The sequence below is a fragment of the Emydura macquarii genome, unplaced genomic scaffold (assembly GCF_026122565.2).
Source record: "Emydura macquarii macquarii isolate MOO-44397 ecotype Brisbane River unplaced genomic scaffold, CSIRO-AGI_Emac_v2 contig_629, whole genome shotgun sequence".
Classification (NCBI taxonomy): Eukaryota; Metazoa; Chordata; order Testudines; family Chelidae; genus Emydura; species Emydura macquarii.
In genome coordinates, this window is record NW_027130766.1 from 5493616 (window position 1) to 5521454 (window position 27839).

The window sequence follows — 27839 nt, forward strand, 5'->3', positions numbered from 1 at the left end:
GGTGGTGGAGAGATGGACGGACCCATTGCAAGGCCGAGGGACAGACGGACTGAGGTGGGGAGTGGAGCTGTGGACACCCAGATGGGCCAGTCGAGAGGGCGCCCTGGGTTGCCTGCATTCTGCTGTGTTTAGCAGCTAATTGAGTGAAACTGTTGTCAGCAATGTAATTAAAGAGGAACGCGTGCTTTCGGGCAGGCCTCAAACAGATGGAAGGCCCTTTAATTGGTAATTACATTCCCGCCTGGCAGGTGAGGCAGGAGCTGCAACCTGAGCCCCACAAAACCTCAAGAGGCCTGAGCTCCTCTCAGGGGTGCTGCATGGGGGAAGAGGGGGATGCACATCAAGCTGTCCCCTGGTACAGCAGACCCTGCTCCCACTGGATTCCCCCTCACCTTCCATGCAGGGGCTGCCCAGTGCATTCAGCCCCTCAGCCATTAAAAATACAGGGGAGGCGGTTAAGGGATCTACACATGCTTGGCAAAGGGGCTCTGTAAACCCCACCCCTTCTCACACGGCCCGGCTGCTCCCCCTGGATGTGCCCGGGCCGTGGCTTCAGCTGGGTTGCTAGCTGCACCCTCCCATGGCAGCTATTTTCCAGCATGGCACCGCTGCACAGGGGTTTCTCTGTCTGGTGGGGGGGGCCTGGCGGCTTGTGGCAACCTCTCTCGAGACATTGCCCTCCTGGGCTATGTCTGCCCCAGTTGCTTCTACCCACCTATCCCTCACCTAGTGCCCGAATTGGTTGTGCCTCTGGCATAGGCACGGTCAGCTGAGCTCAGCAGCATCCTGGCAGAGCCAGGGGGTTTGCCTTGATGGGACTTGAACGCAGTCGGGGCCCCGGTTTTCAACCCCAGCTGAAGGGCAGCAGGGGGCCACCTTTGAGCCATGCTGCCAGAAACATCCAGCTTTCCTAACGCAGATTTCAGCAGCCTGTAGCGGGGCTCCTCAACCCCGGTGGTGCCTCCCGGGTCCTAGTCCAGGATTCCTTGTGGCTCCTGGGCCAGCATCCAGGGGCTGCAAAGCCAGTGGATCTTCTCTCTGGGGGAATCTCTCTAGTGTAAAGGGGATCCCTTGGAAGCAGAAGGCTGGCAGAAAAGCCCTCCACCCCTCAGAGCCCCCAGCATGCATTTTGGCTCTGTCTTGAGAGCAGACTCTGCCTTCCAGGCCATGAGGTTCGGCCCTGCCTACAGACCGACCTGGAATTAGCAGTGCCAAGATGCTAGGGAAAAATCCTCTGGGGTTGGGGAGTGCGTAGGACGGAGCTGGAATGGTGGAAAGAAACCAGCTGTGAGACTTACCCAGACTACAACAGCCAGATTTTTGACAGGGCCTGCAAGTGCTCACTGGTTTTGGGTGCCCAGCCTGCTTTTTATAGGCGCTGAGCACCTGCAGCTGCAGTCCATGGGAATGTGTTGCAATCACAGGTTCAGCTGTAGCCAGTGAGGCAGGATTGCCCAGTGATTAGGGTGCTAGTTTAGCTTGGAAGGCCCCAGTTCAATTCCCTGCTACAGACATTCTGTGTAAACCTTGGGCAAGTCACTTAGGCCCAAATCCTCAAAGGTATTTAGGTGCCCAACTCCCATTGATTTCACACCTTTGAGGATCTAATTAGTATAATTAGTAATTAGGGACTAACCCTGCAGCAGCAACCTCCCGCCTTAAGACCTCAGAGTGCTCTCCAAATACGGGGACAGATTCCGATACCCCTTCTGCTGGTGTAAATCCAAAAGATGTCACCCCACCGTTGCCAATGGGTGTGAGGATGGAATAAGTGAGCAGGGATTCTGGCCCATCACTTCCTCCGGGCTGATCCTCCATTCCACTGGGTCTTGTGAAGGAGGAGGTCGGGCGCTGCCAAGCGCTGGTGGCATGGCTTTGCACTGGTGTACAGGACAGCACAAGGGGACTGATTCTGCGTTGCCCTGTACATAACCTTGGGACCTAATGACGTTCCACTCTGGGCCCTGTCTCCTCACCGCTTTCTAGCTGCGTGCAGACCCAGCCAGGTCTGTCCTGTGAGTCTGTCCTTCCAGCCCTTTCCTCTGGGACATGCCATTTAATTCGGTGCATTCATTTCTCCGTATCCTCTGCCGTCCCTGCTCCCCCCTTGCAGAGCCCCTGGCTTCCCTTCTGATTGCAAACCCTGCCGGCGATATCACAGCCAGGCAATGAAAGGGACAGCTGAGCTGTGTGGAGGGACGGAGCTGCCTGAAGGTAAAGGACAGAGCGTCAGGCAGTTGCCATACAGCAGGCTGGTGACAAATCCTCCATCCCCCCTGCTGCTTCCCTGGGGAATCTCCAGTGGAGACAGGGCTTGGCTGAGTCTAGAGAAAAGCATCCGCCTGCCTGTCAAATTAGGGTGACACAGGGCATCTCCGCCGTTCCTCCTCGCCACCTGTTCCCCCTCTTCCTTCTGCCAGCTTGTGCAGGGAAAGGGCAGCAGCATAGAACAGCTCCCTGCAGCAGGTACAAGCACCTTCCTCCCCTCTCAGGGGTCTGTCTAGCTGTCTCAGGTGGCCCCTGTCATTAGAGCATCTCATACTCTTTAATGGATTTAGCATCACAACCCTCCTGGGAGGCAAGGCAGTTCTCCTCCTCTTCAGAGGGGGAAACTGAGGCACAGAACAGGTAAGTGACTTGTCCAAGGGCACACAGGAAGCACAGTAGCAGAGTATGTACTTGAACCCACATCTCCCAAGTCCTAGGCAAGTGCCCTGACCACTGGACCATCCTCTCTCTCACGTGAAGCAGGGGTGCAAGGATACAGGCGCCTGTCACTGGGAAGCGCTGAGGCTGTGCTAGGTTGGCTAAATAAGGATGCAGCCAGACCCATCTCCTTGCCCCAGGACCCAGGAGGGGGGCAGTATCAGGGCAGCTAACCATCCCATTCAGCCAGGAGGAGGAACTAAAGGGATCCAGAAAAGGCGCTGGCCGAAACAGGGCGAGATCTGTGGGTTAGGGTCCCACTGGGGCCCAGCTAACAATAACCCTTAGCTCTTCATCCACAGACCTCAAAGCACTTTACAAAGGAAGGTGACTCTTATTACAGATGGGGAAACTGAGGCACAGCGTGGGGAAGCGGCTTCGCCAAGGTCACCGGAAGAGCCAGGCTGAATGTCTGGGTGTCCAGACTCACAGCCCAACACTCTGCCCCCCTGACACTGCTGGTGGGGTGGCTTGAGCACAGCCTGGCCGTGGCCGTACTAGCGTTGGTCGGGCAATACCAAGGGATGCCCATGGGCCTACGCCACATCAGCAACCTCTTCTGTTGCAGACTGTGCAGACTGACAACACAGCAGCTCCAGGGATCCGGGGGAGGGACAAGTCCCATCCCAGGCCCCGGCACTGCTCGCTGCTCCAGCCACTTCTGACCCCTCGGCTCTGATCCAAGAGGCGACGCGGATCGTGTGACTCATCGCTCCAGAAAGCGACCCGCTCCTTCCCCTTTGTCTGCCTGAAATGGATTGTGCTAAACAACAGCCCGTTATCGCTGCTCCAGCGCTGCGGCGGCCTGATAAAAACCCAGCCCCAATCTCACAAAGGGGCTGCAGCGCCCCTTTCTCTGCAGCCCCATTGATCTCTGACCGGCTGGCTCCGGGCGACAGTCACTGGGTGGGAGGGAAGGTCCAGCACGCCAGGGGGGTTAATGGCAGGCGGGGTCAGAGGTTGTCCAGCTGACAGCGGCTGCAGGGCTGGCGGAGGAGATCCCCAAATCTTCCCAGAGGGAGTTCAGGGATGGAGGACGGGGTCTCTTCCTCATCACATGGGAGCATCAGCTCTGACACCGGCACCTGGGACTGTCAGCAAAGGGTCACCTGTTCACGGCCCCCACTTTGCTGAGGTTCAGAGAGAGCCGCAGAATTTTTTAAAGATCTGGGCTACGCACACAGAGCACGTGCGTACAAGCAGGCTCCGGGGGGGGGGCCGAAGCCTCTGCTCAGAGAGGAGACCCAGAAGTAAGGCAGCAGCGCTGGACACAGCAGATGTTGCTGGATAGGCCACTTCCTTGAGAGGAAGGTCTCCGGAGTGAGAGAAAAACAAGCGTCTGTCAGATCTGCACCAAGGTGGTCAGCCCTTTAGATAGACAGATAGATGGAGGAGTGTGTGGGGGGCTAGCTAGCTAGCTAGATAGATAGAAGCGGAGGGAGTCACCCCAGAGTCACTGGGGTACAGAAGTGGGGAGTAAGACATTATCCTATGCAGATAAAATTACTGGTGCAGGAGAAGATAATTGTGGTGATTTGGGGGTGATTTGTGTCGCAGTGGGGGAAGCTGTTGTATTGCTCAGGAGTGGGGGGCAAAGGGAAGGGGTTTACCCATATCGCCTGGGCCTCCGTTACTCCTGGGGCATGAGAGATTTCTAGGAGCTAGGGCGATTGCTCTGCCCTGCCAGTGACAGCGGGGAAAGCTGGGGATCTGCAGCACCTGTCCCGGCAGCCCCGGTCCAGCTGGGACGCTGCCTGTGTCCACCAGCCAGACTCCTAGGGGAGAAGGGCCAGGGTCCTGCGGACAGGGATGCTCTTTGGGATTCACTGGACCGTGGCTCAGTTGGCGCTAGATCCACAGGATGCGGGAGGGCGGCGTCTTTCCGCTGACATCAGTGTGATCTGGATCAGGTGCCCAGGGCCACTGTGAAATTAAGCTGAAGGCTGACCGGTGCTCCGGGTGCAAGACGGGGCCCTCTGGCGCGGTGCAGTCCATCTGGGGGGGTCCCAGAGCAGTCAGCTCGGTTAGAGCCCCTCCAGCAGGCTGGATTACTCAGCACTGTGCCCTGGGGGCCCTAAGACTACGGGACCCCTCCGCCCTGCTCTCCCAGATGCCCACACAGGAGCCGGGGGACCCCCCGTCCCCCCTGACAAGGCCCTCTCCCGTGTCGTCCCCCAAGGGGACCCGTGGCAGCTCAGCCTCTCCCAGGAGCCGCCCGCTCCTGGCACAGGCAGGGTCTGGCTTTCTGGGCGGCGAGCGGCGCGGATGGTCTCCATTAGCTCCTCAATCTTGCGAGGATAATGCATTGCTGAGGCGCGGCTGTGCGGCTCATTTGGGGAAGGGGAGGGGGCGGGGGAGGCAGGGGGCCTGCCAGCAGGGGAGTGGAGAATGAGGATGGAGTAGCAGGCGCGGAGTGGAATGCAAATCAGGAGGACACGGCAGGCAGGCCTGGGCCCGGGAGCCAGCCAGCAGGGAGACGCGGGGTAGCTAGCTGGGGGGCGGGGGGGATGAGAAGGGGAATTCAGGGGTTCCCCTCAACAGACCCTCGAATCCTCCTTCAGCTGGCCGAAAAATCCTAGGCCATGGAGCTGTTAACAGCGAGGGGCCTTTTCCTCTCCCCGCGGACACAGGTCGGCATTCTCAACCCTTCCTCGCTGATGGGGAAACTGAGGTGCCGAGGGAATCACCCCCACTCGCCCGAAAATGCAGAGCAAGCCCAGATCAGGCTCTGGTACCACCAGGCCACGCTGCCTGTCTCTGTCAGCTGGGGTACTGCCAAGCGCGCAGACGGCGGCGGGAGAGAGGGGGAGGTGTTTGCTGGGAGCTGGGGTCTCCAGGATAATCTGGACCACTGTGCCCCTCCTGTGGGGTGCTCCCAGGCTCCAGCCCGGGCAGAACATCGCTGCCCACTTGCCTGTCCTGCAGAGAAGCATCACCCGCCCCCCACACCCCTCCTCCAGCAGCTCCATGTCATCTCCATTCACACCACACCGCCCCGCTGGCCTGCCAAAGCCCCCAGGGCTTTGCCCCCGCTGCCCTCCCCAGCCAGGATGCTCTCCCGAGCGCCAGCTGCCACGCTGGAGTGTCCCGCTCCTCCTCCTCCGGCTCCTGCCCCCTGCAACAGCTGCCCCAGCGGCTCTCTCCCGCAGACCCCACCCCAGGAATACTCCTGCCTTCCACATAGGGTGACCTGACGTCCCGATATTCGGGTCTGTGTCTTATATAGGCGCCTGTGAGCGTTCACACTGGCCACTAACCAGTCACCTAGTTCCACACCTGCGTGGAAAGGTTCCCCACTGACTGAGTGACACCAGCTGAGGAGCTGGCCCTAGCACAGACGCCTCGTGGGCTCCCCCCAGAAGCCGACCACCTCCAGCGGGAAGGGCAGCATCCGCACAGCCAGCAGGGCGTGGAACGAAGCAGGGCCAGGAGGGGAAATGTCGGCCAAGGACCCCGGGGGCGAATCCGCTGCCCTGACAGAGGGGGCCCCACACAAGGCAGAGGGCCTCAGATGTGAAAGGCCTCATTGGAAAGGCCGACCCGCCGTAACGCACAGGGCCCTCGATGCCCCCTTCTCCTCCCGCCCCCGCCTCTGCAGCCGGTTGCTTGAAAGATCCTCCGCAGAACAAAGCCTCCCAAATCTTGTGCAGTCCGATGACGGGGGCAGCGCCAACATCCGGAGCCCAGGAAAACGTCGTTCCCCACGACCTCGCTGCTGGGATACACCCCGCACCCTGCAGGCTCGGGGGAACCCCTCCCTGAGCCTTCCTTCCAGCTGGGGGCCTCTGGATAGTCTGGCTCTGTGGACCCAAACAAGGGCAGAGATATTGGGGTGATGAGAACAGGATAGATAGATAGATAGATATTGGGGGTGTGTGGTGAAGATAGACAGATAGATAGATATTGGGAAGATAGATAGGTGTATGGTGAAGATAGATAGATAGCTATTGGGGGGTGTATGGTGAAGATAGATAGATAGATAGATAGATATTGGGGGGTGTATGGTGAAGATAGATAGATATTGGGGGGTGTATGGTGAAGATAGATAGATAGATATTGGGGTGTGTGGTGAAGATAGATAGATAGATAGATAGATATTGGGGGGTGATGAAGATAGATAGATAGATAGATAGATATTGGGGGGGTGTGAAGATAGATAGATAGATAGAAGATAGATAGATAGATAGATATAGATAGATAGGGGGTGGTGAAGTGATAGATAGATAGATAGATAGATAGATAGATAGATATTGGGGGGTGTAGATAGATAGATTAGATAGGGGGTGTATGGTGAAGATAGATAGATAGATGGATAGATCCCATCTGTCTCCAGCTTCCCCTTCCATCTCTTCTGTTCAGAGCTTGCCTGAGTTCTCGGCACAACGGCAGACTTGCCTCTTTCTTTCTCGCCCCGCCAGCCCCGAATGCTAATTACAGCAAGCTGGGGAAGAGGTTTATTTTATTTTCCTGTCATTATCGCCCGGGAATGTTGGAGATAATGGGAACAGCGATCGGCATTAGAGGCCAATATTTCATGCGCGATCAGATCGCGGGGACGGCGCCCAGACAGTTATATTAATAACAGAACCGAACGGCATTCTAATAAAACACTTTTTTTCCAGCACGAGGGTTTTTTTTTTTTTGGTGGGGCGGGGGATGGGGGGGAATGCCAAGTGGGACGTATTAAATTATACCAGCGGGCAACAGCGGTAATAAGGTGGGCAGGGGACGGGGGGACGCGGCAGGCCCCCACCTCCACCCCGAGACTCCTTCCCACACAACAGCAAAATCCGGCACCACCTCCAGCCCATCGCTGATCTGCAAAGAGTCTTTTAATTTCACATTAAAAGGACCCCCCCCCGGCCCTCCCGATCCCACCCCTTCTCCCTGCCAATCGCAGGCGTGACCCCTGAGGGGGGGGGAGGGGAGAGTGTGCTGACCTATGTCCTCTGCCTCCCCCACCCCACCCCGGGGAGGCCACGGCTTGACCTCTCCATTGGCCCCACCATGGGAGCGGAGGAACAGCTGCAGCGCCTGGAGGGCTGGAAATGGCCCCCAGAAAGCGGCGCGGGGTCACGGGGGGTCGGGTGCGGGGCTGTGTGAAACTCCCCCCCCCCGGCCTTTTGTGAGCTGAGCAGCAGGGAGAAATTAGTTCCACAGGCGACTGCTGTGTCTGCAGAGAAAGGCGCTATTATGGATAGGGGAAAAATACACTGTCCCGGATTCTTTCCTCGCCCCATCGCCATGGAGACGGGGCAGCTTTCCGGATTCACGCATGGAAGGGGGGGGACCTCTAACAATAGCCCCCCCCACTCTGTGCCCCTCTTCCCCCCCCCAACACGCTGCCCCGGGGGGAACCAGTGACAGATCAGCACTTCCCGGCCTGCAGATTTCCCCCTCCTCTCCTAGGGCCGTCACCTCTGGGCCGGCTGGTTCCCCCAGGCCCGCGAGGCGCTGAGCACCGCGAGCGCTCCCCCAAGCCCGTGGCGGGGGGTTATGGGTTGTCAGCACCATTCAGGATCAGGCCCGCTGCTCCACGTGCCCTTGTCGTGTAGGAATGGCCAGACCGGATCCCATCCAGCCAGTCCAGGATCCTGCGCCAGCTGCTTTTGAGGAAGCCGCCCAGAATAGCCCTTTGGAGGAGAATAGTCGTAAATACAGCTGGAGTGATCCCCTTAGCAACCCCCGTCCACACACAGAGACCCCCTCACTCGGGTGTAGCAGCTGGCATGACCATGGGGGTAGGGCAAACCTGGGAGAGTCTCCCTCAAAAACCACCAACCAGGGCGATCGGCAGCGTCTGGCTCGTGCGTTTAGATCAGGGAGGCACTGACTCTTTCGCTCCGGGCTTGAGTCACTCACTAATCCTGCGCCTGGCTGTGCGCAAAGCGCTCTGGGCTGAGTTCACGGCGTGAGCCGAGCACCAGGAAAGCCACGTCCTAACCTCAGCTCTGCCTCTGTCTTGGGCCGGCTTCGTCTCGTCTCGTCTCTCAGCCGGGCTGGCCCTGGCTCACAAAAATGGCAGTTTTCACAGCTGGCCACTGATTCACTGTTCTCAGAGGGGAAGCGTTTTGAAAATCAGGCCCCTTTAAGGCATTTCCAGCCGGGCAGCCAATCTCACAAGTCACTTGGACCCCCGTGGGGGAGGCAAGACACCTGAGGGGGGCACATCATCCAGAGGGGGCTGTTCACACACAGGCCCCAGGGACAGAGGCACAGGTGATCTCCCGCCAGCGTGAGCGAGACCGGGGTGCTCTGCGCTCAACTCCCACCCAGCGCGTGTCGTTTGGCAAGCGGGTTCGCAGAGCCCGCTGAGTGGGTGGGGGGAGCGATCGCTGTTGTCTGCCATCACCGGAGTAAACATGGTGTGGGGCACGGAGGGAACCAAAGCCCTGCGATCTTTCAGAGATTCGGCTGCTCTTTGCAGGAATCAAGGGGCCAGTCCTGAGCATATTTCACCCTGGGCCAGTCAGTTCTGCAGCTTTCTTCAGCTTACTATTGATTATTTCTACCGCAGCAGCATGTAGCACAGTGCTAGGTGCTGTACAAACACAGAACAAGGAGACAGTTCCCTGCCCCCAAAGAGCTTGCAATCTGCTCTTCACCACGATCCCTTCGATGTCCTAAGCTGTCCTATGGCTGCGCTCCGTTAAACTGCTGCTCAGCCCCTCCCCAGAAGTGGTTGCTGCCTCAGACCCTGGTGACATGAGCTGCCCTGTTCCCATCTGTCTGCTGCCCTCTCCTGGATGGACCAGGACCACGCACAAGCCCGCTACTGTTAGCAGCTGGTGGAGATCCTCCTTTCGCTCGTTACAGAGGGTGCCTGTGCTTTCGGAACAAGCGAAGCGGAGTTCAGGTGCAACGAAGCTGAGCATCTAGCATGACAGCCGCCATGAAGGGCCGCGGGTATGAGCAGCAAACCCCGTCCCTCCCTGTTCACAGACTGAGGCAGAAATGGGAGGCGGACGTCCCGCCAGCTGGGACAGGGATAGGCCCAGCGCGGTGGCCCCTTAGCTGAGACCACACAAAACTTGCTGCTGTCGGGGATGTTCCTGATGGGAGACCCAGGCATCAGAGCCCCAGTAACAGCCCGGCCCAGGGCAGCAGGGCTGAGAACAGGAGGCGGGATAGAGAGAGCACCGTAGCTGTTTGGCTCACCTCCTCTCCTACTGATGGGAGAGGGGCGCAAGGCAGGGGCTATTAAACCTGTTCCTTCCTCTGATACTGGAGTAGCATTGGGGCGGGCCAGCTCCTGCCCTGATACTGGAGGGGAGCTGGGCCAGCTCCTGCCCTGATACTGGAGGGAGTAAGGGGGAATTGGGCCAGCGTCTGCCCTGATACTGGAGAGGGGCTGGGCCAGCCTCTGCCCGATACTGGAGGGGGAATAGGGGCGCTGGACTGGCTCATTGCAGACATTGGGATGGGGCCAGGCCCTGGCCGCGCTGGGGAGGGAAGGGCCAAGGACGCACCTGCTGCATCGCTCCCCTCGGCTCGGGGCTGACCCACGGTCCAGAAGGCATTGCTGAGCGTTCTAAGGGGGAACTGACAAGGGCCTTTAATATCCGTGACAGCCGGGTCTGTGGGAGGAGCTCGGGGCGATGGGGGGGGTGGCCCGTGCCGACCCGTCAGCCCCGCTTTCTGGGACAGGCCCCCCCCCCCCCCCGCCCCCCCCCCCGACTGACAAAGTGACACAATAAAAGATGGGACCTAATCCTTCCTCTTCCTCTTCGCTTTGATGGACCATCCGTCAGCGCCGCCTGTCATCTCTCATCACCTGGCAACCGCCACCTGCCCGCCTTGCTCCCTGGGGCGCCCCGCAGAGATGCCCAGGCCCTCAACACAGGGGGGGGGGGCGAGGATACTGGGGAGTCTCCATCAGGGCAGCCCAGCCAGGGATGGCACCCCCTTAGTGCAAAGGGGGGGGCAGCCTCCGGCTCGGGTTGTCATACGCCTGCTGGTCTCACTTACCTCCCTGGGCGCTTATAAATATGCCTGGAAGAGTCTAGAGCCAGCCTACGAAGCAGGGGAGGGCTGCAGGCTGCCTCTGGCTAGTTGCCCCTAGAAGCCGTAACGCGACCTGTACCAAGGCCGTGGGACACGCACAGAGCCCTCAGCTGGCGCCTGACTGCTCAGAACGTGCCATGGACGAGGAGGACGCACCCAGCTTGGGATCGGGCGTCAGGACTCCTGGGTTCTATTCCTAACTCAGCCAGGTGACCTCGGGCGGGTCACCACACCCCCCTGTGTCTCAGTGTCCCCATCCATAAAAAAGAGGGATACTTCCTGGCAGCCAGACGATGCGCCCAGCTCATCCCTTCTACTTGTAAGCTCTTTGGGGCAGGGACTGTCTCTGTAGGATGCCTCGCCTGCCAGGGCATGGATCTCAGCTGGGATCTCCGGGTGCAGCTGTCAGACACCTACCCCCATTGTTGCAATGAGGGCAAGAGCAAATTTACCCCAACCGTGAGGGGTGGTGGAAATGGAGGAGGGGGGCTAGTCGCAGGCTCTGCCCCTGTGTAAACTCATGTATGCCCGGGGGGGGGGGGGGGCAGTGGGGACACAAGCGGGGCTGAGATCACAGCAAGGAGCTGAAGTAGGTCAGGAAGCGGTAGGCAGCCCCAGGACCCTCTTCCCAGCCTGGAGGTGGCTCCTTCTTCTCCCCATAGCCCCAGGTGCTGGGTCTCTACCTCCCCTCCTGAACCCCGCATTCACGGGTAGCTTCTGCTCCCCCTTTGCCAACAGAACGAGCGTTCATCTGCCCCTCTCTTGCCTCCTGCCCCGAAGCAGAGAGGCCCTCCTTGCCAGCTCATTCTCCTGGCACCGGGCCGGGGCTTGGCTGTTCGATCCTCCGGCCAGGAACGAGTTAAGGGCGCCGTTTAATTCGTCCGTTAATCACAGTTACGAGGAGTAATGAGAGTCTCCCCCAAGCCTGGGTGTTTCTCTGCAGATTAAGCAGCAATTTGCATAGCCCCTTTATTCATCTTCACCTTCCCCTGCAGCGGCGCCTCGTCCTTTCAGACACAGCCAAGCGCAGCCTGCGGGAGCGTTTGACAAATGGGTTCGCGGCGTGTGGGTTTTTGGGGGGAGGCAGCGCGGGGGGCCAGGGCAGTCGGGCGACAGTAATGGATCGCCCAGGTGGGAAATAGCCCAGCACTTTTGATTAGACACGCCGGAGAAGTTTAAATATTCCAACCGTATTTATTTCGAATGGGCACTGGGAAGAGCCGGGGCGGAGGGGCAATGGGGCCGGGAGGCCAGGCCGGGCGCAGTGAGCCTGGCTGAGAGTGGAGGAGGATGGCTGGGAGCGGCCTGCCCTGCTGCGCTGGGGCATCTCTGCCCTGCTAAACTCTGGTACCCACCTGGGGTGTCTCTGCCCGGCCACGCTAGGGCATCAGGTAGGATGGGGCCATCTCTGCCCTGCTGCGCTGGAGCAGTGAGGGGATGGGGCATTTGTGCCATGCTCTGTTAGAGCACCGTGGGGGGAGGCGGGGGGGGGGGGGGAGGAATTGGTTGTCTCTGCCCTGTTGAGCTAGGGCAGAGGGGGAAGATACCAGCGTAGGGCAGTGGGGGATCCAGCCAAGGAATAGCCCCCCTCCAGCAGTGCTCCAGCAGCTCAGTGGTGGGGGGCACCGTCACGCCACCAGCCAGCCCCAGCTGAGCCTGCTAGCCCAGGGCTGGGGGCTGCCCTAGGAAGGGAGTTGTCTGGATCTGCAGGAATGCAGGGCCGGGGCCTCTCGGCAGCAGACTCAAAGACACAGCAGGCCCACGGCGGGAGGCCAGCGAGGGCTGCCTAGCGGAGGGGATCAGGCCCACAGGGGAGCCCACCGAGGCTGAGTGAGCTGGGCCAAGAGGGGCTGGGCAGAGGCCAGGCTGGTTCCCTCCAGGTAACGTCTACGTGTCAGGAACCCCTCCTGGCTGGGTGAGGGAGTGGGATGGACACAATCTGGTGGAGTCCATCTCAGGCAGCGTCTGCAGGCCTGGTGGTTCCCACAGGAGGGGGGGGTCATCCTCGGGGTGAGGGATCCCCCCACAATCCCAGCTCCTCCAGTGCTGGCGAAAGGACCCTTGACAGAGCTTGACCTGGTGCAGCAATCGCCGCCCAGCATGGACTGGTCCGTGCCAGGCCAGGGAGTAGGATGGGAGGGGGGGGAAATGAGATGGAGGGTGTGGGGGGGACAAGGCATGGAGGGGGGCTGCTGCAGGCAGATGGCTTCCAGGGTCTTGGCTGCAGCCTTATCATCCCCAGGCCATTGGGTCAAACCCACCCTGGGGAGGCAGACACACAGCTCTGCTCTCAGGCACACGAGCCCCGATGAAATCAGAGGTGAGCCCGTGTCACTGAGCCTCTGGCTGGTGCTCGGGGCAGGGGGCTGCCCTGCAGAACAAAGGCAGCTCAGGGCACTGGAAGGCCATGTGTGGAATCAACACAAAGCTCAACTCGGCGTCCGACCAGTTCAGCATCCGGCCCCATCGAACCACGCCACATTCGGGACCACGTGTGCGAAAGACGCGGCGCTGGGCAAAGCCGTATCGTTAACCTGGGGAACGTGCTGCCGCTGGATTCATTCTGGCGAACGGCTGACAAGTCTGCTGCCACGTACCGAACGGCAGAGGGGAAGCTGCCCGTGCAGGGGTGCCGGGGCAGAGCGGACGTGCTGTAATGGAGAACGGCAGAGCCTGTGCTGCAGCCATTCACCAAGGGCTGGCTCCGTTGCCCAATGAACTCACGGGCGCTGGGCCTGGCTCCTAAGCAACCTCACTGCGCTGTGGTCGAAAGCTACAGGGGCCCCCAAGCCTGCTGCTGCAGGGCCTAGAAGAGGAATGCTCCCAGCCCAGGGCAGGCGCACTCCGGCAGCAGAGGGCAGGGGCCTGCTGGATTGCCAGGCGGCAGCTGCTCCAGGCCCAGTGGATTCCCTGCGATGTGCGGGTGGTGGCAGGTTTCCCCCCATGCTCCTAGCTCCCCCCCAGCACCGTGGCTGGCCTCCTCAGCTCCCCTCATCTGCTCCCAGCTACACCCCACTGCTTTGCCTCTCCCCCACTAGTTCAACTTTGTCCCATCCCACCCCCCTCCCCCGCCAGGCATGCACCACCTCGTAGCCATCTGCACCTGGATTTCATGCCCCTCCCTCCCCCTTTGTCTCACTCTAGCCCATCACCCGCCTCTCCCCAACCCCACACCAAACCAAACCAGGAACCCACAAGTCACTGTCCAGAGCCCCGCCCGCCCGGATTTCTCTGCTTGTGAGCTGCATTCCTTCTCCACCCCGTCTGTTCACACTGGGAACTCCTTGGGGCCAGGGTGATCTTTTTGTCTCCAACTGGACAGCTCCAAGCACACAGTGAGCGCTATTGCAATCACTGCCAAAGGTCAGGCGGACCCCCCGCTCCTCCAGAGGAGGGTACAGCAGGAGCTGAGCAGGGAGATGTGTGAGGGGAGGGCTGGGGATAGGAAGAGGTTTCTTCTGAAACTCCAGGTAGCGTCCAGACCAACACTGGAGGCGGGACGGAGGATGTATGGGACCAATGGGCTAGTCAGAGAGGACAGGAGGCGGGATAGCAGATGGGATGGGACCAATGGCCTGCAGCTGGGAGAGCCTATGCAAAATAAATGGCCTCCAGGGGTTGTCCTCCACTGGCTGAAGAGCCACGAGGGGGTTACAGACCTTCCCAACCCCAGCACGGAGCTGGCCTTGGGGGCTGGGAGCTGAAGAGCACTGGGGGCGCATGCTGGGCTCCCCCTACCGAGGGAGTCCAATCCGTGCAGGAGGCGCAAATGCTCCTTTCCGGTCCCTCGCTCCCACACCTGCCGCCGCCCGCCCAAAGGGGGCGAGGCCGAGGGGCTGGGAGGGTGACGGCGCTTGACGTTAATTGATCGGAGCGGTTGCGGGTGCCTTATCTCTCTCCCCCTTCCTCCTGCGGATAGCGTGTGTCCGCCGGAGTCCGCGGGGTCGGTGATTAATAGGGGCCATCACTCACTGTCCGGGCCGGCTGAAAGGCAGCGGGGAGGGGGTGGCCCTCCCCACGACTGAGATAACAAGCAGCAGGAATAATGAGCGGTGTCACTCCACTTTTCATTTTGATGGAAAGTCATTACGGGAGTCAACGCTGGCGACAAAGAGCCATGAATCAACTGCTCTGCTATGAAATTAAAATCGAATCGCCCCCCCTCTCCCCCCCGCAACCCTTACCCCAAAAGCAGCCCAGGCGGACGGCAGGGAGGGGGGGCAGGGCCCAGCCTGGAGCAAGGCGGGCAGAGGGCCTCCTGGGAGCCGAGGCTGGTGGGTGTTCTGGGAGATTTCACAGCACTGCTAGCCTCCGCACTCGCCACGGCTACGGGCCAACTGGGCGCGGTAACAGGCAGCCAGGTAAAGCACTTGGCAGTGGCTTGATGGAAGGGCGCCGGGCGGAGGGAGCAGGGCTTCTCTTGGCAGACCCGCTGCTTGCCTGAGCGTCTCAGATCCCGGTGCGCTGGCTGGCCAATCGCTGTGCTGGGGGGCTGCTCCGGGGAGGAACACGTGATGCTCCTAGGACGACACCCAGTGACAATCTTCCTACTCAAGGTGGGGCAAGGGTCAGTGTCCCTGTGAGATGCACAAAGGATCTGGCCCGGTGCAGGGGAGGGATCAGCGTCCTGGTTAGACACAAGGGAGGGAGTGAGGGGAGGTCTGCCCTGGTGCCGGGGGAGGGATCAGCGTCCCAGTGAGACACACTGAAGGCTGGGCCAGAGGGCTCAGGGTGCGAATTCACGAGGAGCCGGGTGAGGGCGGAGCAGCTTCCCCTGCTTTATTGAGCAATCCCATCCTGGAAAGGGCAGGAGCCGCAGTTACCTGCCTTTGTCCCGTACGTGTCTGCTCCTTACAACGTGCGTGGCAAACCAGCAAGTCCTGGCTAGCGGAGGCCTGGGGAAGCCCCCTCTGGGGGACCCTGGCTCCATGCTGCAGAGAGAGCTACATCACCGTGGAGGGGTCACAGGGAGGTGCCCATCAGATTCACAGGTCGCCCGCTGTACCGTTTGGAAACGTCTGCTTCGATCTGAAAGACAGGGCCACAGGGTCAGGCCCAGGGTGGGGTGAGGTGGGGAAGGCGGGGGAGAAGTGATCGGGACCTGAAGCCTGGGTTACACAGGCTGGGGGCTGTGAAAATCTGTGCACACGCGAAATCTGCGCACCGCAGACCCTTCCCCATTTCTTACTAGTTTCTGCAGCTCCTTGGTTTTCTGCACCAGCAGGTCGAGTTTGGGCTCCAGGGCGCCCTGCTCCTCCAGCGCCTCCTGCCTCTTCTGCGCCATGAGCTCCTTCTTCAGCACTAGCAGCTCCGCCTGTTTCAGCTTCTGGCGGAGGAGCTCGCTCACGCGGTCCACGTACCTGTCCCCGAGACCCAGGTGTACCGTCAATACCCACCCAGCTTGGACCACTCCCCTTCAACGCCACCCAGGACCACTGCCCCTCGCCCCCAAGGTGCTCCCTCTGCAAAGGCTACCCCAGAGCCAGCTCCATCAATGCTCTCTGTCACCCTGATCCTACAGTCCCCTCCCTCAAGGAGAAATCTCCACACCCCCACAGGAAGGAACGGGGTCCCCCCCCCTGCAGAGCAGGCTGGGAGACAGGAGGGGGCCCCCACGCACCTTGGGGAGGCGAGGATCAGGAACAGGTGCTGCATCCGCAGGTTGGTCAGCTGGCCAATCAGCGCCTGGACGGCTGACACCATGGCAGCTACCTTCTCTTTGGTCTGGTCCTGCAGGATGGGTGGGGCCAGCTGGAACTGGCTCACTGACACCACGTCCGCCTCTTCATTCATCTCCGTGATGCGGTGGGACAAGAAGGTCTCCAGCTAGGGAGAGACGAGGAGGGAGAGAGTGGGAAGCAGGCATGGACACCCTGCCAGGCAGGGGAACTCCTGGCCATACGTGGAGCATGAGCCTTTAAAATCCCTTCTGGAGTTCCTGCAGCCCGGGAGGGATGGAAAGGGCCTGGACAAGGCGCCCCTTCCCTCCCGTAAGCCATGTTTAGAGAGGCTGAAATCCTTTGGACGCAGGCTCAGAGCAGGAAGAAAACAAGGCCCTCTGCTGCAAGTGGGTTTCCAGGGAGCCCAGCCAGGGACCAGGCTTTGGGGTGTGGGCTAGCACGGCATTGGAGGACACCCCACTAATGTCATGACCCCACAGAACCCCAACTTCAGGCTTTTGAGCTCCCGCTCATCCCAGCTGTCCCGGGGGGCTGCAGGCTAAGTCACCCTCTGCCCTCAGCAAGGGGATCCCGTGTGCTGCAGTGCCCACGCTCAAAGGGAAGGGGGCAGGGGTAGGATAAGGAGGGGTGGGACCCCTCCTTGGGGGCTCCAGACTGGCAGACCTCCTGCTTCAGCTGCACTGGCATAAAGTCCATGAGGTCCCTGAGAGAGCAGCACACCCGAGCTGCCTAGATCCCAGTCTGGATCGTGGGTATGAACAGGGGCTGGCTGGACGACTTGCTCCCAGAGTGCTGCTGTGAGCTCTCTGATGCCCTTCAAAGCTTCAGATGCTCACTCAGGTCCCCAGGGGGACGGACAGACGGGGGCTAGAGGTTAGAGGGGGGGTCAGGGAGGATGACAGATGACCAGGTGTTTGGATTCCTGGGTTCTGTTCCCCACTTTGGGAAGGGAATGGGGTCTAATCGTCAGAACAAGAGGGGCTGGAACTCAGGTCCCCTGGGTTCTATTCCAGGCTTTGCCACTGAGGCAGCATGTCTTATGCTGCTCCATGACTCAGTTTCCCCAGGTGTATAAAGGGGATAGCAACATACCCCGCTCGCCCTTAATTCCTTAGTGTGTGCAAAGCGCTCTGGAAGGGGTAAGGGGAGGGCAATGGGTCACTGCTGGACTGGCACCGCCCTGTCCCGGGATACCTCCATCAGCTCGTCGATGAACTGGTTCCGGGTCTCTGGGTTGGCGAGGAGGGTCAGAGCATCAGGGCCTCGGGCGACTCCATCTGGGACTGAACAGGAGAAGCACACGGGGTAGGGGGTGCTGGGAAACAGAGCAGGGGGAGACCTCACTAAGCAGCTGCGGAGGGCTCCCCACCAGACACCAGGTCGCCTCGAGTCGGAGCCGCTCACCGCAGGGCTCCATGTGCTCTCCTGGGGCAGAAAACGCCCAGCAAGACGGAGCTGGTGAGCACGGGGCTGGGCCCCACCCCGGGGACATCCCCAGAGCAGCCAGTCTCCTAGAATCCCCGAAGTGCCATCCCACGGCGCCCTCTAGCGGCTGCCTGATTTTCACTCAGGTGCCTACTCCACCCACGCACCAGGCTCACCTGGCTGGCCGTGCCAGGGCCTGACTCTCTTCCCCCACACCAAGAAGATCCCTGCTGGCTCGATTCATCTGGGGACCTTAGCTCCCACTGTCCTGTCCCTTCTGAGCAACACACGCCCCCCACCCCTGCCAGGGAGTCCGCCCCCACCCCAGCGTGACAGCGTCCAGAGGGCCAATATTGGCTCAGGTTAAAGACGGGGAAGGAGACGGCCACAGACAGGCACGGAGAGGGGGGGAATTTGAGGGTGGCAGAGGTTATGATCCCAGCTGCATGGTTTCCAAGTACATTTCCCCCCACCTCTGTACCAGCCGCTCACCCCACTGTGTTCGACTCCCAATACTGCCAAGAGAGGCAGAGAATGAGGAGCTTACCCTGGATGCCAGCCTCCAGCACCGTGATCTGCACCGGGTCACCGCCACTCCAGTCTGTCCCGTCAGTGCTGGCTCCCTGCAAGGAGTCAAACCCAGCCTCCGGTAAGAATGGGCGCTCTACCCCATAGCACCAGCCCGCCAGGATGGGAGTCCTGAGCTGCCCTCGCCTTGAGAGAGAAGCAGCCAAGACCTAGCATGTCTCCTCAGTAGATCGCAAAGGTGCTTTACATCGCACTATCCCCATTTTATAGATGGGGAAACTGAGGCACAGGGAGGGAAGTGACTTGCCTGAGGTCACCCAACAGGCCAATGGCAGAGCTGGGACTAGAACCAGGTCTGAGTCCCAGTCCAGTGCTCTAGCCACTATGTCACATTGCCTCCACAGTCTAACGCCTTCCCCTAGTATCCCAGCCAGACCAGATACAGGTCAGCATGGCTGTGACCCAACGGGCTGAGTGGCCGCTTGGCTGGTGAGGCGCCTGGAGGGGGAGGAGGGAAGATGGGTATAGCACACACCCACCTGTGGGTCGGGTTCCAATGAGATTCCCCAGTCTATCTCCCCGGCCTGGGCTCCGTCTTCTGTGGAAATGTCGTAATCAACCCCCACGGGGGCAGGTGCTGACTCCACCCCAAAGTCCCCCCAGTCGATCTGCAATGAGAAGAGCAAGACGCCCCTAGAGAGGAGCTCTAACGGGCACCAGGGCGGGAGAGCATCGACAGGGCGGGCGGCCCGCCCTTGTGCTCTCTCTAGACGCCAGCTCCAGGCTGAGCTGATCTCGTCCCCTGGAGACACCTCTCCTCTCACTGTTCTGCACCCCCAGGCGCTTCCCCTGCTGCCTCTGGAAGATGCTGCCCACACCCCAGGGAGACCAGGTCGCCTGGTTACAAGCAAGGGCTGGCCCTCAGAAGCTGGGTTTCACCCAATCATGGGAGGCTGCACATCATACTGCCAGTCCCAGAGGAGCAGCCGGTTCTCCTGGTGCCCGGGGTTGGAAAGCACGGAGAGGAGGGGAAATGACAAGCAACGCTGAATGTTTACACAGCACTGAAGGATCTCAAAGCGCTAGGGATGCCTTCCCCCACCAAAGAAATGCAGCCACCTCTGGGGCGGAACCAGTGACCCGCACAGTCTACAGCACTGAGGGGAGGGAACATTCTGGCCAAGGACGCAGGAGCAAACCCCAGACCAAGCCGTAGGGCCAGTGAGCTCCATACAGAGCAGAGAGGACCTGGGTTTTCTCAGGTCTCCACCAGTCAGTAAACTTGTGGGACTCAGCTTCTCTCCCTGGGGAAGATGCAGGGCTGAGTCGGCCCTGCTGGGAACTGAACTCAGGGGTGCAGGTGTTTCACATGTGACGCTCCCAGGATGAAGCCAGTCCGGACAGCGATGAGAATAAGCCAGTCAGGAAAGGCTAAGCTGAGTTTGGGTCAATTCACTGTATCTGCCCTACTACCCCCCAGGGCTCTGTGGCTGTATCAACCAAGGCCCACTGGGCATTTAGACATGGGCCCATCTGCTTCGCAATCCACCCTTCGGCCATATTCTCTTCTACTCCACAGCAACCTGGCTGCCACTTACCGCCTCCTCATCCTGCTGGTCAGGCACCTCTTCCGCCTGGGGGCACACCACCATGGAGGGCTCCACCCCCGTCCTCCACTCGTAGACGGTTGTGTTCCCGCGCTCCTGCATGTGTCGCAGCATGGGTACCACCTGCTCCGTGGTGCTGGAACACACAACAGGGCCGGGTCAGTGCCAGGGCAGCCGGGTTCTGCGACCCTTCTGCCTCCCCCCCGGCTTTGCTCCTGCCCGATGGACTGCTGCATACAGCCTTCCGAACGCCACACAGCTACGGGGGAGCAGGCTGGGGTCTGCATCCGCTGTGAGGGCCTCGGCTGAGGTCTGACTGGGAAATTTGCCTGACAGCGACTGCCAGGAGAAGCTGCAAGGACCCATCTTGACTCTCTGTCACTGAGGTAACGTCCCCTTCTCCTGGTAACGGCGCCAGTTGGATGTGGGTGGCACAAAGAGGGGGAACATGGAGCCCAGGGATGGCAATTTAAAGCCACCTTTCTCCGTGCAGTCACAGCAACCCGATTTGGATTTAAACAAGGTCATTGCAGGCTCCGATCCTCCCCAGCCGAGGGGGGATGGGAAAGCTCGGCGAGTCTCTGAGGCCGAGCCAGTAAACCAGGCAGCTCGTTTCTCCTGCGAAGGTCCAGAACTGAGCCTGGCAGCGCTCTGCCCGGAATCGGGTATTTAAAGATATGCCCGAACAGCCAGGAAAAGCCCAGGACTTCCACAATGAGCAAATTCCAGGGGCAGATCAGCAGCAAAGGTGGGTGAGAAACCAGAGCCGGTGTGGGAAGGGGGGTTTAGATTTCCCGAAACCACTTACTGGCAGGACTGGGGAGGGAGGAAAGAGACACCCTGGAACAAAAGGAAGCCCCAGCATCCTGCTCCCTCTCAAGAGGCTTTGCACACCTGACACCGCCCTGCCCTGGGGCTACCCCGTCATTAGCCAGCGGGCTCAGCACCATCAACACCCAGATTCGAATGCCGAAGCACAGGGAGTCTAACGGCAGAGGACAAACTGCCCGAGAGGTGGAAGAGAAAAGAGGGACCAGTCTGCCTCCCACCTCGGCCTGCAGAGCATTCCCCACGCAGGCATCTGGTTACCTCTGACACACAAACTGCACACAGGCCTGGTACAGCTCGATGGCTTCCGAGAGCACCTTGGCCTTGGCCCCAATCTCAGTCAGCAGCGACGGCAGGTCCTTCACCAAGGCCAGCAGCTCCCGGCACACATTATCCCCCTGCAGAGTGAGAATGAGCGGGGGCATGTTAGAACAGGGAGCTGGGTATTCAGGCCAGCGGCCTTCCCCAGCCTACCGAGGGGCTAGCGTGGGCTGCCTGGCTGGCGCGTTCCATCACAGCAGAGACCAAGGGCTGGAGGAAGGAGTCCTAGAGAACAGTGGAATGCAAGCTGGCTTAAAGGCAGGAGACCATCAATAGAGCCAGAGAGAGCTGGGGTGGGGTCGCCAGGGGACAGCCTCTGGGTCAGACGCAGAGCCGCTGGAGCGAGTGGATATGATCGTCCTGTGCGTGACGCTCAAGCTGCAGTTGGGCACGTGATGAGAGGCAGAGGAACCAGACCCCAACGGATCTGCAGGGTGAGCAGTGGCAGCACGTTCAGTTCCACGGGCACAAACCTGGTGCTAAGAGCCTGGGGGCACGGAGCCAACCCAGGACCGGGGGGCGAGGGGTGGGGGAGGGGGCGCCACTTTCCAATGCAGGTGTCCTACTAGGAGAGCCACATCCCTCCCTTGTCTGCTGAGACTGACACCCAGGGGTGTGCTCAGGGTGTTCCAGTACCATGGGGGTGGGTCACTGCAAAGGGCACTGAAGGCCCAGACACCTAAGCCATGGGGAGAGGTGGAGAGAGCGCGTACAGCTTGCTGGAGGCCACACAGGGAGCGCTGCGCAGGGATAAGGCCCCGTCCATGATCTCCGAGCAGGCCTGGCCCCTCCCGGGCACAGCGAGGGACTCACGGTGATGCCGTACTGCTTGCAGGAGGTGTAGAAGCGCTCCCTCATCTCGGCGGCCCCCAGCTGGCACTCCTCCTCCTTGCGGCTGTATTCCTGCTGCAGCTGCTGGCACTTGCTGATCTGCTTCTTCAGAGACGGGATCTCGTAGCTGATGTTGCGCATGAGAAGGCTGGCGAGTTCCACTGCAGTGGGGAAGGGAAGGGACACACAGATGATGAGACGCTTGGGGCATTGACCCTTCCTACCCGGAAAGCCACACCAAGTGCCAGCTGGCACGCAGGCTATGGGGTTGACCTGAAGCTCGCCGAGCCGAGGGCTATTTGCCAGGGAGCCCCTGACCCCAGCAGGATTCTCTCTCCTAGCTCTGACCCATTCGCCCCAGCTCCCCCACTCACTTCAAGTACATTTAACTCCAGTTCCGGCCAGGAGAATGAAGGCCTCGATGGTGAGAACGGGCACGGTGTTTACACCACCGCTGCCAGGTGCTCCCCACACTGCCCTGCCAATGTCCATCAGCCCTGACGCTCTGCCGAGAGAGTTAGTGCTGCCCGCCCCCACGTGGCTCTGCGTGAAGGACCCGTTTCTACTGGCTGTGAAGGGCTAAGGGAAGTGGGGATAGATGGGGCGTGGGGCCCTGGCTCACTGATGGACAGCGCGTGCCAGCTGGGAGCACATGTTATTTCATGCCATTCAGAGGCTGATCCCAGCAGCTCACAGCCAGAGCTCTGGCAGGAAGAAAGCAGACACTGAGGAAAAGCAGACACTGCTTGCCCAACACCTGCGCATCCCAACGTGGTGAGGTGGGGCTGCCTTACCTAGATAGGCGTTTTCCTTTTCGTACAGGGACACGATCTCCTGCCAGTCCTGGAAGGGGGAGGAGAAAGAGGGAAAGGCTGAGAAGATGCCAAATGCAGCCGGAGAAGCACAAAGCCCCTGAGGATCTGACTGTGGTGTGAGAACCAAAGAACAAGCAGGGGCAGGGCATACGGCCACGCCCGGGGGCTAGGTGGGAGTTCTGTGCTGGGGAAAGATGCCCAAGGCCAATCAGGCAACAGCAGCGCAAGCTTCCCCCACCCCTCAGAGCGGCTTAGTGAACAGCGCACTGGACTGAGACTCAAGAGACCTGGGGTTTAGTCCTGGATCTGCCGCTGGCCTGCTGAGTGACCTTGGGCAAGTCACATCCCTGCTCTGTGCCTCAGTTTCCCCATCTGTAAAATGGAGATGACACCGATCTGCTGGTGGAAAGCACTAGGAAAGAGCTAGGGATTATTATTTTTATTACTCGTTTCGCTCTGATGCCACCGTACAGGCACCAGACAGCAAGAGCTTCTAACTGCTGTTGACTCCAGCTGGATTCAAACCAGCACCGTAGAGATGAAAGGCTCCATGTATCCCGCTAACATCCAGTCCCAGCCCACCCTGACCTGTTTGATGGTGGAACCAGCCTGGCAAATTCCTGGACACGCCGACCGCCTGGGCCAGCCTACACAGGCTGCTTCTTCCCCACTCACCTTCATCCGCTGGGAAGAGTAGCGACCAAAGATGTTTTTACTGGAGGCCTCGGTCCCTTTAAGAATGTCCACAATCCTCAGGCAGTGAAAATAGTGAATATCTGAAAGCAGTGGTACACGTCACTGGGTTTCTGTCTCCTTTCTAAACAGGGATGTTTGTAATACCCGAAGCCCTTGGGGCTGGATTCCTCTGGCATTTTAAACCTGCCCCAATGGGCTTAATGAATGCAAGGGGTGACTGGGGGCAGGGATGGGGACATGCAAGCACCTCAGCTCTGGGATGGACAAGGTCCCGGCCCTCGTGTTACATCGATCCCAGCAACAAAGTGCTAGTGGAGTCACAGGAAGCCAAGTGACAGACCAGGCCCCATGCATGCAAATGGCCTCCACAGCAAATCCCCTGCATGAATGGGATCCACTGCCCCTGCTTCTGACACTGGCACCCAAGCCTGCACCAGGGATACCCTCGCCCGCCTCCCCCACGCTGACACAGTCCCACTCACAGGATCCCGAGAGCAGCTGCTTGATCTCCTCGCTCTCCGGCATGTCCTGAATGGCCGTGTTGATCTTCTCGCGGATAGTCAGCACGTGGCTCTGCCATTTCAGGTTGCAGTGTCTCCTGTCCACCAGCCAGTCTGCAGCAGGGACATACAGACATTAAACACCTCGGTGTCCACCAGCAAGAGTGAGGGGCAGCCGGGGAATTGCAGAGGAAGGGCACTGCTGGGGCGTTTTCCAGGCATGGGCTCAAAGGACTGCCAATGGGAGGGGAAGTCCCTCACCTCTGGCAGCTGTTCAGTGGCCCCTATGAGCTGGAGGTTCTCGGGGGGTGCAAGGCGGCTGCATCACAAGCTCCCCACAACTCCTTGCTGGCTGTCTCAGCAGAGACAGACAAAGAACAAACTAACTTCTCTCGTACTTCCCCGATCAGGGAGGAGGCACATTGGTGTGGTGGGGGATCCTCACCCGGCCACTGCCCTTGCTTGTTCTGGGGATTAAGGGGGGGACTCCAATCACCTGGATTGTCAAGACAGCATCTCACCCTTACGCTGACCCCACTAATCTACATGAGGTTGGTGCTGACAGGAACATCTCTGCTACGCTTCCTTTAAGGTTTCACCACAACAGGAGAAATGACGACAAACTTGCCTCATTCCCGACTCCTCTGGAAATCTGAAGGACATGAGCTTCAAAGTGCAAGGAAACTTGTGTGCACACTGACAGCCAGGTCTCTGGCCCACCTCGCCCCCCACCCTCCTCCAGCATGTGCTCCTCTCTAAGTGCATAAAATCAGGCACCCCAACTTCCTCCTTCCTTCCCTCTCTCTCCAGCTGGAAGCGGGGGACAGGAGCTAGTACCCTACCTAGCAGCTTGCTTGTCTGGATGTCAATCGGCAAATTCTGATAGTCCTGGTGAAGAGAGACATACATTGCAATAAACAGGGAGAATCTGCTGGGTGAATAAAGCTTGACAATACTGGTAACCAAGCCAGAACCTGGCCTGTAATCCTCCCCACCCCAACACACGTGCCATCTCCCAGCACTTCCCCTGCTACGCCAGCTCCTGGCAAACAAGTCTCTTGGGCAAAGGTCTAGTCAGTTGCAGTGCTGATCCAAACCCAGATGCTCTACTTTCCTGGACAGTCTTGGGAGAATGGGTGAGGTTACACTCAGGCGGTGCCCAACAAATGCATTTTCACTACTGCACTGAATCCCCCACACGGACAGCGAATGCCGTCACGACGGCATGACCGCAGGGAGAACTGGAACACCCACAAACAAGGCAGCTGGATGGAGAATGCATCACTGGTGGGTGCAACTTCCACAACAGGTTGGAGAGCCAGGATCCCCAAATCCTGTACAGATGAATTAAGCCAACCCCCCCCCCCCCGCCTCCCTCAGAAAGGGCAGCATCACTGTCCTCATTTCACAGATGAGGAACAGAAGTGACTTGTCAAACGACACAGCAAATCCATCAGTATCTATGGCCTAGCCTTGACTGCCTTGCTCCTGCTTGCCCCACACTGTGCTGCTGGGAGAGGGGCTGTGTGGACTGGGAGGGCGCGTGTTCAGGGGCAGAAGAGAGGGTGGGGCTGAAAAACCAGTGCATGTTTTCAGTGTCGCCCTGTGTGAGATATCGGACATTTGAAATATCGTGTGCACCCTGGGCCGGGGAAGCAACGGCTCTGCCAGGGGAACATCGGGGGGGGGGGGGGGGGGGGGCGGGGAGTCTGCCTGGGCTGGGGAAGGAGTTTCCCGAGGGGGGTGCTCTGTTCTGGGGGGCTCTGTTCTGGGGGCTCTCCTGGGGGGGCTGCCCGGGCTGGGGAAGGAGTTTCCCGAGGGGGGTGCTCTGGCCAGGGGGCACTTGGGGGCGCGCTGTTCTGGTGGGGGCGGGGGCTCTCCTGGGGGGGGGGGGGGGGGGGGCTGTCCTGGCAGGGGAGGGGGGCTGTCTCTGGGGGGGAGGGGCCCTTCCCTGTCAAGGGAACGGGGGACACTTCCGGCGGGGGCCTGTCCTGGGGGGGGGGGGGGGACACCCCCGGGGGCGGGGCCCGCTCCCACCTGCATGCCCCGCTCTCCGGCCTGCCCCGCAGCCGCTGGCGCGTTGGTTCCTCCCCCGGCCGGGCCCGGCGCGACTCGCCTGCTCCGGAACTTGGCGCAACTCCGCCCCGCCTTCCCTCCCCCGCCCAGCCAATCATCGGGCGGCGACGCCGGGACGGCGCAGCCAATCAGAACGTACGCGCTGACGGAGGGTTCTCGCGCCCAATCCGAAGGAAGCGCAGTGCGACGTGCCGGCACTCCGATTGGCTGAAGCGAAGGTGGGCCCGCTGACCAATTAGAATGTGGCTGAGGGAGGGAACAGTGGCGACCACTGGCCGGCAGGTGGCACCAGCGAGCTGTAGTCGCAGACCCGAAGGGGAGGGGACGGGAAAAAAAAAAAAGCCCTCTACACGCATGCGCAACAGGCTCTTGGGGGGAGGGGGGGAGTTATAGCAGCAGCAGCAGCAGCAGGGCCCTCCCCCCAGCAGCAGGCTGGGTCTGTTGTGTTACATTAGCTGGGACTATGTGGGCCAAAGGCGTCCCCCTCACCCAGTCACCCTCCAACAGTGTCAAACCAGGGCTGGGGGTGCAGGGTACAGAGACCTCAGCCTGCCAGGCGCCAGGGCAAAGACACCCATGAAAACCCTTTCACCCGCAGCACACAGCATCCACTGTTTCAACAGTACCCATTTCATCTTCCCTTAAGGAAAAAAAAAAACCCATAAGCAAATAAAGCCCAGACCCAAGGGAATCCGGTGCGGCCTGCAACCAGTTAATGGCAGCATTCAAACACAGCTGGCTCGTGATCACGCAGCCTGAGCTCTCCAGACTCAGGTCTAGACTAAACTGAAAACTAAGGTCAACCTCGCTACGTCACTCACAGCTGTTAGAAACGTTGCACCCCAAGCATCGTCCTTAGGTCGACCTAACCCTGGGTATAGATGCAGCTAGGTGGACGGAAGGATGTTTCTGTCTACTTAGTTACTGCCTCTCGGAAAGGTGGATTACCTCCACTGGTGGAAAAACACCATCAGTCGATGTAGGAAGCACCTGTGCTGCGGCGTTACAGCTGCAACGCCTTGACAGTGTCACTGTAGCACAGACCTATCCTCAGTTTCTGAGTTCTGTAGTGGTTTGGGAGGGCCCAGAGGTGGATCTGCCGTATGGACCCTGTAGTTGCTGGTCCTGTTGGTTTCTGTTGCCAGTAACCGGGTGGGCATGTGCCAAGAGCCCTGTGAATTAGGGCTGGTCACAAATTTTCCATGGAAACTGATTTTTGATGGAAAATAGGGTTTTTGACTAAATGAAAATGGCTGACAAACTTCCATTTTTGGTTGAAAAATTGAAACACAAACTGAAATAGTTTTATTGGGAAATGCTGTCACCATGCCTCATGGGAGTTGTAGTTTGGTGGCCTCAGGTCGCCATTCTCCTCTGGGGTTCCTGGTTGGACTGCATCTCCCATGATGCACCACAGCACGGGGCTTCCATGATGCAAGAAGGAAGTCCATGGTGCATCGTAAGAGATGTAGTCCTTTCAAAGAGCCTGACCCATGGAGGAGAATGGGAGCATGAGGCACCCAAACGACAACTCCCATGAGTCACTGCAGCAGCATTTCGAAAATTGAAATAATTCAGTTTTCACTACAATTTTTGCCAAAAAAAAAAAAAAATTCCGAAGAAACCCCCCCATCTTCTGACCAACACTTTTGTGGGTGTCCTCAATAAATGGTGAGCCAGCCACCTCTTTGATTTTGTTTAGATGCTTCCTGTAGCCTCCCTCAAGCGTTGGTCACATTGTGTCACCTTGGCACACATGATATAATAGCTGTTACAAGGCAGTTTGCTGGACTGTTACAGGGCCTGAAAAATATTGCTCTT

General features: G+C 59.5%; 1 protein-coding gene across 2 annotated transcripts; it reads right to left on the minus strand.

Annotated features, from left to right (window-relative positions):
* Positions 1–14350: 14350 nt before the first annotated feature.
* On the minus strand, positions 14351–26168 carry CDK5RAP3 (CDK5 regulatory subunit associated protein 3). Of its 2 annotated transcripts, XM_067541131.1 has the most exons (14): positions 25980–26168; positions 24785–24830; positions 23925–24056; positions 23422–23522; positions 22726–22774; positions 21914–22092; positions 21041–21177; positions 19943–20087; positions 18884–19012; positions 18364–18439; positions 17586–17674; positions 16331–16536; positions 15899–16070; positions 14351–15738 (listed from the first exon to the last, which is right to left on the minus strand). In XM_067541131.1, the coding sequence occupies exons 1-14, from the start codon at positions 25983–25985 to the stop codon at positions 15673–15675; spliced, it is 1533 nt and encodes a 510-aa protein (XP_067397232.1). In that variant the 5' UTR covers positions 25986–26168; the 3' UTR covers positions 14351–15672. The 2 variants fall into 2 exon arrangements, with proteins under 2 accessions (XP_067397232.1, XP_067397233.1); XM_067541132.1 differs by lacking the exon at positions 24785–24830 and having other exon boundaries at positions 25980–26059.
* Positions 26169–27839: the final 1671 nt, after the last annotated feature.